Raw genomic sequence first — 12,035 nt, forward strand, 5'->3', positions numbered from 1 at the left:
AGATGCATGCGATGTAGCTTGTTGTGAACTCCCGCTGTTCACACTGACTGAGCATATGCCTTGCGAACTTGAATCATTAGCCGTATTGTTTTATACGTGTGGTGACATCAGTGTGCTATAAAACCATGCGTTACCGTGTCTTCTATTAAAAAGCTATGAGTCACAGTGGGAAGTGGTTTCAACACACATTGCTGCGTTGAATGACTGACACCAAGTTGAAGACTAAACTTGGAAAAGTTGGGAGGGTCTTCTCTTGTCAGCTGCTGTGCCTAGTTGAGTCCCGATGCACCTCGCACTTTCTGGACATTGTTCCGTGGCCCTCCGACTGTAGCAAGTTCCTGAGAGTCGTATATAACACACGACCGTCGGATTGAGGTCAGTTCGTTTTTGTGGCAAAGGGTTTTCAAAAGTCTTCATCCTTGAGCCAGAAGATCTGACGTGGTGATTTGGTGCGTAACGGTTATGAGCCCGGAACAGGAAGGAATTAAGTTATAACCTATTTCAGGAAATAACAGATTTAGGATTTTATTTCTTGTCCCGAAGAACTTGGACATACCTTGGCCAGTGTAGCCTATAACGTGTATCGTAACTTCTAGGCATTTGGTGTGCGGGACAGTTAAACATGGCTGACGGAGATTTCTACACCATGGGAAGTCGGCAGCGGGTACCGAGAGATCCGTTCAGAGAGCCATCTCTCGCGTCTCGGTTTATGGAGGATGACTTTGGACTGCCACCTTTCCCCGACGAGCTGTCTATGGACTGGCCGGAGTGGACTCGTCCCACGCGCCTCAGCTCGCGCCTCAGCACGCCTTTCTCAGGCAGTTTACGGTCCGGCTTTCCGACGCGCTTATCCACTGGCGCGTCTCCTGTGTACAGCACCAGATACAGCGAGTCCCCCAGAAGTTCTCCAACGTTGACCCCGGGCGAGCCCTGGAAAGTTTGCGTTAACGTTCACAGCTTCAAACCAGAGGAACTTAACGTCAAAACTAAGGAAGGTTTTGTAGAGGTATCAGGTGAGAAAGTCCCTTGTTGACAACTTGAATGTTCAAAATCCAGTTACCTAAATTGGCCTAATATAATGCATGACTTAACACCTTTCCATTAGAAAATGTAATCAACACCTTTCCATTAGAAAATGTAATCTACAGTGTAGGTCTACTGATAAGTCTGAGAACCAGTTTATTACAGGCATCCAAGATAGAAGTATCAATAGAAACATGTTTTGAGTCAGTATAATTCCAGCAATATTTTCTGTAGGCCTATGGTTGAAATCCATTCCATGACTTGCAGATGGCCAGCTCAAGCCTCCACACACCTGTTGAACTTAAATGGAAATGAGGACCTTGACGACAAGTCTTTGTTGACAATAAGTCAATCTATTATTAAATTAAGCAGTGGACCGAATGTTCTGGAATGATCTTTCCGCTTCCTCTCTTTAGTTTAAAAAGTGCGGATTCAATTTGAGCAAATGGCAGGAGAATGTGAATTCTATAGATGTACTGGAGGCTGCGCGGAATAAGGCACGCTTCTGTTGGCTCAGTCACAGTTTTTTTTTAAATACATTGTCGGTATGCCAGTTGGGTCATCCAGTCAGTGGCCTGCCACAGTGACTTGACCTCGTTCTAAAACCGTGCCTGGGTGAGTTGTTCGCGTGAAGAGCCCAGAGCCTGGGACTTCAACCCAATCTTACTGTTTTAGTATGAAATAAGCACAGCCTTCATTTCCTACCTCGTCAACTCTTCCTGAACAAAGTGCCCAAACTTCTGTCCTTGGAACAACTTTTTAATGAGTGTGGGGCTATGCTGTATCTAGCATTCAGAGACAAATGTTCTTTGACAGCTGCTGTGTTGGGAGGAGTGTGTGTTTCTAGGGGAGTTTGGAATGTGGTGTGGAGTCTGTGAGGGAGGGAGGGGCTGAGCTGCTAGATATCTGTTAGTATTCTCTAGCTAGCTCTTAGTATTCTCTCTACAGTAAGTAGCTGTTAACACTTTCTGCTCGGGGCCTAGCAGCTAACTATCTCTTAGCATTGCTTCCTAGACTAGCGGCTAACCCACCTGGGAACCAGACCAATGTGCCAGCTCATGTTTTATTTGCATTGGCAGATGGGTCAAGCCACCCTCCCATTCAAACCGATTCCCTCTTCGTCCAGAATCTGGTCAGGCCGATCACAACCGTCAATCTGATATGGGGTGGTTTTAATGACTCTACAGAAGGACGCTGTTAAAGCGTTTTCATAAACAACCAAGATGACATTGTGTAGCTCGGACTGGTTGAGACCAACCAATTGCGTCCGGAGCTATTTTGGTCTGCGGCAGTTGATATCTCCCCATAATAATAAACAATGACCTTAAAGGTTCCCGTCCAGACACATTTGCAGTGCGCTAGCCGAGACTTGCGGCTAACTAGCTGTTAGTACGCTTTCCTCAGGGATCGCTAGCGAGCTGTTACTATGCTATCCTCAGGGTTAGCGGGCTCGTGATCCAGCCCAGTCTGGCACTTTCCACAGGTGAAGACGTCAATGGTCCGGGGTGGTTTGCTCCAAGGGTGGGGGGGAGGTGGCAACACTGACATTTAGCAGCAGCAGCTGCAGGAGAGAACTCATAAACAGCAATGGGATGTTATGAGGCCTTAGTTCTTCTCCCTGGGGAGGGGACGAGTTCTGGTTTCCAAATGGCTCTGCCTGGCTTTACCCCAGTCAGAATCCTCTGCGATTGTAAGTGACTCACCTCTTCAGGGATGGAGGGGAGGGGTGTCTTTCATCACCTTTCTTCGTCATCAGACTCCCCCCTCGAGAGTTTCTCCAGAATGTGCTGGAACACCCCAGAGCCATAAGTTCAAGGCTTTATGCTGTCATGGAAGTCTTAATGAGCAGCAATCTGCCTCTGGTCATTTGTTTGGCTATCGATAAATCATGATCACGACTCACACATGCCCAAACTAACAGTACTGAAGTCCTATAAATATGGAATCTCTATGTTTCGACTCTGTTGTGGATGGAGCCAAATGTTTGATTATTGTGGACCTGACCATGGCAGTGCCTGGGGCATTAGGGACACCATAGGGAATGGGATCATTTGAGAAGGTCGTAGAACTGTGTTGATGAACTTGCGTGCTGCTGTCTTCCACAGGAAAACACGAGGAGAAGCAGGATGAGGGAGGCATAGTGACAAAGAACTTCACAAAAAAGATACAGTGAGTATTCATCTCCTCACAGACCAAGAATAGGTGGTCAACACTGGCTCTCTCACGACACCTTAACAAAGTTTTACTTCTTTTAGTTTACATTTAATGGAATTCGACCCTCGATTATCATTATGCTCATACTTGGTAAATATAAGCATTATTGATAGTTCAAGGTACAAACAAGTTACTTGGTCCGTTTGTGTTGTATTGCAGCTGAGGAAAAGTGCATTTCTCGTGACGATACACTCTCACCCGCCTAATTAGTCTTGCGTTGTTCGCTAAACAACACTGTCTTGTCATGACTGCATAAAATGGCCGCTCACAACAACACAGGGCATAGGAGGTTTCTATGGCTGTCTGGCATCTATAATTAGACTGTTGGAAACTTCAAACTGAAGTGTTAACCGGCAGCCCAGGACACTGCCTTTCTGCCGCGTCACTTCAGCAGTTTTCATTTCCTGTTCGCTAATTAATAAGCAGCTGGGCTGTGCTTGCACGACTCTTCATATCACAATCTCTTTAATTGGGAGCCCCTTAAATACAGTCTGGGCTCCAGCAATGCAAAAAAACCTAACATGGGACCGATAGGATGGGGGACTGGTTTATAAATAACTGTCCTCAATACACAAATCCTCTGGCTGAACACTCAGAGGAGAAACATTCCTTCTCTGCCTTATGTATATGCATGACATACCGGCACCATATCAAAAGTAGGATGACTTTCTCCCCCCCCCCCCCCCCTTTTAGACATTTAGTTATGCAGCCTCTTCTGGTTCTGGGTCTTGCTCAAAGACCAGAGTTTAAGCCAATTATTAACAAGAAAAGTATTTTCCGTAAACGTCCTAGGGGCAAAGTTTGGGTTTTTATTGCAGATTAACAGGAGTCCCAGTTAGTGTTCTTCCTCTGGTGGGGTTCTGCAGCCATGTTAGTCCAGAATTGTGTGCCTGCGGGTGGACAACTGATGTCACTGTTGCTCAGTCTCTGGCCCAGTGATAGATTTGATCAAACAGGACTAGTCCAGATTAATTCAGTGTCTCTCTACTGCACACGCACGCACACACACACACCGCATCTCTTCCCTCCAGCATTGCTTCAGTACTAAATCGGAGAAAAAAAGTTTTCTGGCAGCCGCACAGAATCAATGCGCAAGATAAAACAAAATGTAGCCCGAGGCAAACACAGTCAGGAGGCGGGCAGATAAGGTTGTGTCTGTGTGTCCCTGGTAATATGTCTGCCCTGACTGGGCTGTGTGGCAGGCAGAGGAACGACTGCTAGCTTCACCAGTCTCTCCAGAAATAGGTGGAGGGGATAATAGACCATGATCTTTGTGGACCCTGTGGGGGGGGGGGGGGGTGCGTGCGTGCGAATGCGTTTGTCCACTCAAAGGCTTCTTCCCCATTTCTCCTTGACATACAGTTGCCGGCAAGCCAGTGGCATGTCTGTGCTAATGAAAAGGAGGAAGGGACAGATAAAGAGAGATGGGCAAGAGAAAGAGAAATGAAGGGAGAAGGAGCGGGGCCTCGATGGAGAGGGCTGACAGGGCTGCTCTCCCCAGCTCCCACTGGCACTTGGCAGCTTTCACGGAAAGTGCAGCCAGACTTTATTTGGCCATGTCGTCTGACGAAGACCAGAGTCAAGTCTGTTGTCTGTTCCTCTCGCTCAGCCGCTCCTTCTCTCCTCTCTCTCTTTCTCTCTTTCCCTGGTCTTCTCTCCTCTCTTTCTCTCTTTCCCCAGTCTTCTCTCTCTCTTTCTCTCTCTCCCCAGTCTTCTCTCTCTCTTTCTCTCTCTCCCCAGTCTTCTCTCTCTCTCTTTCTCTCTCTCCCCAGTCTTCTCTCTCTCTTTCTCTCTCTCCCCAGTCTTCTCTCCTCTTTCTCTTTCTCTCTCTCCCCAGTCTTCTCTCCTCTTTCTCTCTCTCCTCAGTCTTCTGTCCTCTCTCTCTCTCTCTCTCTCCCCAGTCTTCTCTCTCTCTCTCTCTTTCTCTCTCTCCCCAGTCTTCTCTCCTCTTTCTCTCTCTCCTCAGTCTTCTGTCCTCTCTCTCTCTCTCTCTCCCCAGTCTTCTCTCTCTCTCTCTCTCTTTCTCTCTCTCCCCAGTCTTCTCTCCTCTTTCTCTCTCTCCCCAGTCTTCTCTCCTCTTTCTCTCTCTCCTCAGTCTTCTGTCCTCTCTCTCTCTCTCTCTCCCCAGTCTTCTCTCTCTCTCTCTCTTTCTCTCTCTCCCCAGTCTTCTCTCCTCTTTCTCTCTCTCCCCAGTCTTCTCTCCTCTCTCTCTCTTTTGTCTCTCTCCCCAGTCTTCTCTCCTCTTTCTCTCTCTCCTCAGTCTTCTGTCCTCTCTCTCTCTCTCTCTCCCCAGTCTTCTCTCTCTCTCTCTCTCTTTTGTCTCTCTCCCCAGTCTTCTCTCCTCTCTCTCTCTTTTGTCTCTCTCCCCAGTCTTCTCTCCTCTCTCTCTCTTTCTCTCTCTCCCCAGTCTTCTCTCCTCTCCCTCCTCCATCTCTTGAGCTCTGACGTCGTGCTTTCCTCGGGAGAAAAAATACGACGGCGTTCGTGGGCGCGCGTGCTCACTCGCTCACTGTACTTGCGCGTGAGCAGGGTGCATCTCAAGGTTGTGTGTAAATCACCGTTTTTGTTTTGTCTGACACTGTGCCATCCCAGCTGTCAGCACCTCCTCTCCGCAAGACGCTGGCTGACATCTGGACTGTCACATTCCCATTGAGTTTCTGTAAAATCGAAGCTCACCCCACTTCTCGATTCTCTCTCTCTCTCGTTCCCCTCTCTTCTTCTCCATCTCTTTTCCCTCTCTCTCCCGAGTATTTCTATTTCCCTGCACACGTTACGAGAAAGCCTATTTATGCTAATCTACTCATAAACGAATCACATTTGCAGTACAAAAGAGCAGAGAAGGAAGGGAGGACAGGGAGAGAGAGAAAAACAAGTGCCTGACATAAAATTGGCTGTTGCCCATCTGTCTGATGAGCTGATTAACAAGTTTGCAGATGGGAACTTTAGGTGATAAACTTTCCATCAAACAGACACTCCCTCCCTCGCTTTCTCTCCATCCTTTTCTCTTTCTTTTTCTCTCTTTTATTCTGTCAGACGGTCTCACTAATGTACATTACTCAGTAATGGAATCTGCCTTGGTTTCTCAATTCCATACTCTCTTCCTCTCACTCCTTCGCGTGGACTCTTCCTTCACACCACTTGACGTTGTGGCCAGAAGAATATAATGAAAAACCCTGAAATGCTTTAGTTTATCTCTGGGGTTTGAGATTTATTTGGAGTGAGCGATCGGCTATAAGCCGAGAGCGTTTTTAGTACCAATCAAATCCTCAGCCAAGGTTGTGTGAAACCTCCAGAACCTGAGGGTTGTACAACTGTTGACAAGATGTCAATCAAACCTCAAGGCACATAACAGTGTTTACTGATCTGAACGAATAGGGAAAAGGTCCGTAGTGTTTCTATCACTTCAAACGACGTGCAAAAGCATCCTTTCAGGCTGCCGTCCAGCTCTTCGACTCTTTCCTCCCTCTCCCCCTCACACCTTTGTAGTCTCCTAACCCTAACTAAAAAAGTTCAAGTTGGTTCATATCCGCTGAAATGAGTTCTTTCGATTTCTCCTTCACTCAATTTCACCTTTTCTCCCTCCCTCCCTCCCTCCCTCCCTCCCTCCCTCCCTCCCTCCCTCCCTCCCTCCCTCCCTCCCTCCCTCCCTCCCTCCCTCCCTCCCTCCCTCCCTCCCTCCCTCCCTCCCTCCCTCCCTCCCTCCCTCCCTCCCCTCCCTCCAGGATTCCTGGGGAGGTGGATCCTCTGTCAGTGTTTGCCTCTCTATCTCCTGAGGGAGTGCTCATCATCGAGGCCAGGCAGACGCCTCCCTACTACCTCTTCAGCAGCGACACCCCCCAGGGGGAGGGCCTGGAGGTGGAGCCCCCCGGGTCCCAGGAGCCCACCCAGGCCTAAAGGCACCCAGCCCCCGGCAACGGAGCACCTTCCCTGGGGAGACGGAAAGCTCAGCCACCCACCTCAAGACACCCGACAGTGAAGGGTTTAAACACGCGGCCCTTATTCTAATGACATTTTCGATGTGATTCTGATTCTGTGAATAAAATCATGATTCAAACTTCAAACGTACAATCCTTCATAATGTAGCAGATGTGGGTGGGTCTGAGGGAAGCTTAACTGCCTCGTGAAGAAAAAACGACAATCCCATATCAAATTTATACCCATGTTTGATTGCGTTTCTCATGCGTTTCTCATGCGTTACGTAACGATTCAATGAATTGATGATGTGCCATTAGACGTCCTAGCTATGTGCGTAAGAACCTGCTTCTGGCTCAGTGTAGCTTGCTGGGTCCACTCTGACTGATGAGAATGAGTCACCTGGGTTGCCTATGAATGTGTCTGTTCATTCATGAAGTGACACGAGAGCATTGTATGGAAAAACGCTGTTTTATATGAACTGTAAATGACAGTAGCTCAGTGACAACGGTAGGCAAGTCATCTGCTAGCTTCAGCTGTCTCGAGTGGGAGGGCTGAATGGGCCTTTTCTCCTAGAATTAGCGTGTGATCTCTGTGTGTGTGTGTGTGTCGATACCGTATTGAAACTACTGTAAATACCCTCGACCGTCTGTACATGGCCATGCTGGCTTGTAAACAAGGATACATTGCTCGCCGGCGTTTTTGTTTTTCTACTTGTACAACGATGGATTTGTGTGTCGGTTGCAAAGGAATTTCTTTTTAGGCAGGAACCCTTTGCACACCCTTAACTCCGCCCCCCCCCCCCCCCCCCCTTCCATTCCCAGATGTTTTTGTCCATTTCATGCAATAAAGCTCCTCAAGCTCTCTGTTTGGGATCTGTCTGCTCTGTCGGGGGGTTGGTGGAGGTGGGGGGGCTGGGGCTGGGGCTGGGGAAGGGGCTGGGGAAGGGCCTGGGGCTGGGGAAGGGGCTGGGGCTGGGGAAGGGGCTGGGCGGTTCTGGAGAAGGGCCCAGGCTTGGATTCAGCATGCTGCTGGCTGTTGTAACACAACAACTGTAATAAGGTGACAGGTTAGCGTGAAGGCGTGATGCAAGAAGGATAGATAGGATAGATAGAAACGTTGACATGTGCATGCTTAGTGAGTGCCCGCTCCCAACCCAAGCTCTTCTCCTGCGTGGCCCCCCAATGGTGGAATCACCTCCCCACCTCCATCAGAGACACTGTCTCCCCACCTTCAAGAAAGGGTAAAGACGCACTTGTTCCGCCAGTACAGCGGTACCAATCCAAGAGAGATTTGTTGAATCAGATATTAGTTTATTTCCTCCAGGAACACAATGACACTTATTGAGGGACTCGCTGCACTTGTTGGTTAGTTGTAACTGATTTAGCTGCTTGTACTCGCTTTGAATTATATTATTTTTGCTTGCTTTCCTCCAGGTACACTAGCACTTTTAAGGATCATGTTTAATTGAAATGTGTTGAACTACATGCTCTTTCTAAGTGCCCATTGGCACTTATTTGCTTTTTACAATGTAAGCTTCATGTTTTGGCTACCTGCTATGTTTTTGGGGCTATGTCGTTGTTTATGATCATTGACCTATGCACTTTTTGCAAAGCTCTCTCTTGTAAGTCGCTTTGGATAAAAGCGTGTGCTCAATGATTAAATGTAATGTAAACGTAGTGTGCATTGTCGCATAATACAAGCGATCCATGTTGGTGTAGTCTATTATCTAATACTTCTGGTTGCATTGCTAGACCCTCCATATTTTCAACTGTGTATCAATTATGTATTTACAGTACTTTCTTTATATTCCTCTATATATCTTCTGTACGTTTCCGGCAGCACCAGTAGACTCATGACAGGCCCATCTCCTGCACATGTCCCTCAAGACATATAACATAAACAGATGTGCGTACAGTAAGGTATGGACACTGTTCACGCTGCTGTCGAACTTCTGTGTTTGAGTAACCTCTCTCCTCACCGGGCACGTTCCTCAATCTGAGCTGATGCCAACACAGTTGGGCAGGTGAGTCATGTCGTACCTCGAATGTGAACGCAGCCTGTGGGCATGTGGTGATTAATGATAGGCTCACGTCTTCCCCCGTCATGGCTGCCACATACCTCCCCCTTTAGGCTCCTCCGCCGGTGCGTAGCAGGGGTTTGGAGCGCCCCTGTGGAGGACGTTTGTGATTCTGTGTCGTACATGGATCGCGCTATGCATCCTAACAGGAATGGGAAACACTAAATGTGTTTTGTCATGCTATCATTTTATTGGAGCTCCCTTGTCTTGGACAAACACACACACACATTGGTAGAAGGAGAGTTATGCAAGCTCACGGGGGGAGCGGGAGGGTCTGAGGTGTTTTCTGGAGCGAGGGGGAATCTGTGATGGATCTCCTCCCTCTTTACTTGGTAAACTCCTGCTGCTCCATGTCTGGAGCCTCCGGCTCCTGGCTAAGGGACTCCTCTGGTTGACTTGTACCCGGTTCAGGCTGCTCTGGCTGGGGGAGTTCCTCAAAAGACTCCCCTGAGCCCCCTGGTTCTCCATCGTGCTGGGCCGGGTCTGCGTGCTCCGCCTGGTCGGAGGTGAGCGTGTCGGGGCTGTCTGGATCATCCAGAGCCTCCAGGTGCTCGGAAGATTCCGGAAGGCCCTCGGCATCTGCAGAGCCGGAGGCGTGAGGTTTCCCAGCATGCTCAGCAGGGAGCCCCGTTTCTCCTCCATCTCTCCCTTCCCTTCCTGGCTCCTCATGTCCTACCACGGAACTGCCTGGATGGGCCTCACCTCCGGTGCCTTCCAGTGAAGACTCCCCCAGGTCAGGGCCCTCTGTGGCGGGTTTACCAGATGCCAGGTCTGGGGTGTCTGGAGCTCCTGGGGCGGACGGTGGAGGGTGTGTGCTCTCAGTGTCAGCCTCGTGGGCCTCTCCTGGCCTTGCATCTCCCTCCTCTCCAGTGGTCTTCCTCTCCACCTGCCAGGGGACAGACATACAGAAGGATGTCACGTGAAAAACAACAACAGGACAACAATTGCCAAAGCTCAGGCTTCATTTTTCTTCTGTTGATCATTTGGCATCTTCTTCAAGCCGACTGCGCTTTCACTGTCGTCCACCGAAGTCATACGTGTAATTGTGTTTCTTCGCTCAGTCCCCGTTGCTACCTGGATGGGAATGATGAGGTCCCCGGGGAGTGGAGCGACAGGAAGAGGAGCTTCCATACACAAAACGCCGTCTCCAGACAGCGTGGACTGGATTTGGGAGGAGTCCACCCCGATGGGTAGCCTGGAGCCACACACACACACACACACGCTCAATAACACTGTGTATGATACACATCACCCTGCTGACCTGCTCTTGACAGAAAACTATTGTTTTGCTCTTTTTCTGGTGGTGATGGCGTGGCACGAGTATCTTCATAGAAAAATATGCATAACGTACTGTTTGGTTCTATTGTAGCTAAATGATGTAGCTCTGCTATTGGTATTGTAACAGTTTGAAGGAGCTTAACTGAGGTCACTTACTTGTATTTCCTTGTAAAACATCTAGAAATAAATCCATGTTCATCCGCTCTCTCCTCATGTTGCCCTAGGGATGACATATCAACATGATGAAAACCCACAGCACCACTCTATCAAGAGAAACCATTAAGGACTGCTGGCATCAATTTGTTTCCACAAACAATTGTGATTCTAGGAACTCATACTGTACTAACTTGCCAAACGTTGCCTTTGGCCTTGAGGAACGTTTTTTAATCATGTTTTTGTCGTTGTTGAGAGAACATCTTCTTCAAGACTGCTGTTACAAGGAAAGTAAAGCTTCCCCTTTGCTGTTTAACTGTCACCTGTTACATCCCTTTCTCCTCCCCTTACTGCAGGAGCCCAGGTTCGAATCCAGCCCAGGCCACTTCCCACATATCCTCCTGTATCTCTCTCTGTCTCTCTCTCTCTCTCTCTCTCTCCTTTACATCTCCTGTCTCTTTACTGTATCTGTTCCATTAAAGCAAAAATGCCCTAGAAAACATCTTGAAAATCATGAAACACGCACGCACACATACACACACGCTGTGAACATTCGTAAACCTCTTTGAGAGGTGATCCACATCGGCATCTCCATACCTCCAACCTCCAGGAAGCCTTCCCTGGTCCTCAAGGTCAGCTCCTCTGGGGAAAAGTGACCCACGTCCAGGCTGACCCTCCAGAAGTACTGCTCTGTCCTGACCTCCGTCTCCCCCGCCACCCTGCCGGGCCTGGGCCTGGGGTGCTTCATGATGCCTGGGGACGAGGGCAAGAGGAGGGGGTAGAAGGGCATGAACTCAGGCCAGTTGCTGGAGGCCCGTCTGCGCTGCAGCCACTCCATCCAGCCGAGGTCCCCTGACTCCAGGGAAGCGGGCGAGCCGAAGTCCTGACTGAATGGCTGGCTGGGCTGCCACCAGCTTCTGAGGGGGTACCAGGTGGCATCGCGAGCGTACTGAGGGCGAGGGCCCAAAACGGATTTGGTCTGCTCGGTCATGGTCCGTGAAGATATCCGAGGAGCAGGAAGATTACAGGGGGCTGAAGATCAGGATGGACGTCCCCTTTTGGGTGTTTGGATCAAACAGTCTCCGAGTGTCCCTGTCCTGGAGATGCTCAGTTCGATCGAGAGGGAGAGGGGGAGGCGCCGGGTCGGAGCAGGGTTCTCCAAGCCAGGTTTGCCGGAGCGGAGTGTGGTGAGCTGGAAGGCATCTCCACCGGACCTTATATACCGTGTCCATCCACCCGTCCTCCTGTCCAGCCGCTATCCAAGCCTCGAGAGTGAGTCTATCGGAGGGGAATGCGGGGAGGGTCAGATGGGTGTGGAGGCTAGATTTCCATATCCTTCTCACCAGGCCTGCAACGGAGCAGCATACTAATTAGT

The 12,035-nt window shown here is 49.3% G+C and overlaps 2 protein-coding genes across 2 annotated transcripts; one reads left to right on the top strand and one right to left on the bottom strand.

Moving 5' to 3' along the window:
- Nucleotides 1-278: 278 nt before the first annotated feature.
- On the top strand, nucleotides 279-7,298 carry hspb8 (heat shock protein family B (small) member 8). Its single transcript, XM_084694618.1, has 3 exons — nucleotides 279-1,013; nucleotides 3,129-3,192; nucleotides 6,960-7,298. The coding sequence occupies exons 1-3, from the start codon at nucleotides 623-625 to the stop codon at nucleotides 7,129-7,131; spliced, it is 627 nt and encodes a 208-aa protein (XP_084550744.1). The 5' UTR covers nucleotides 279-622; the 3' UTR covers nucleotides 7,132-7,298.
- Nucleotides 7,299-9,397: 2,099 nt separating this feature from the next.
- On the bottom strand, nucleotides 9,398-11,859 carry LOC146219648 (uncharacterized). The gene is made up of 4 exons (XM_084694617.1): nucleotides 11,258-11,859; nucleotides 10,664-10,727; nucleotides 10,304-10,424; nucleotides 9,398-10,115 (listed from the first exon to the last, which is right to left on the bottom strand). The coding sequence occupies exons 1-4, from the start codon at nucleotides 11,649-11,651 to the stop codon at nucleotides 9,555-9,557; spliced, it is 1,140 nt and encodes a 379-aa protein (XP_084550743.1). The 5' UTR covers nucleotides 11,652-11,859; the 3' UTR covers nucleotides 9,398-9,554.
- Nucleotides 11,860-12,035: the final 176 nt, after the last annotated feature.

Source organism: Hypomesus nipponensis, chromosome 28 (assembly GCF_054491055.1).
Source record: "Hypomesus nipponensis isolate SF chromosome 28, ASM5449105v1, whole genome shotgun sequence".
Taxonomy (NCBI): domain Eukaryota; kingdom Metazoa; phylum Chordata; class Actinopteri; order Osmeriformes; family Osmeridae; genus Hypomesus; species Hypomesus nipponensis.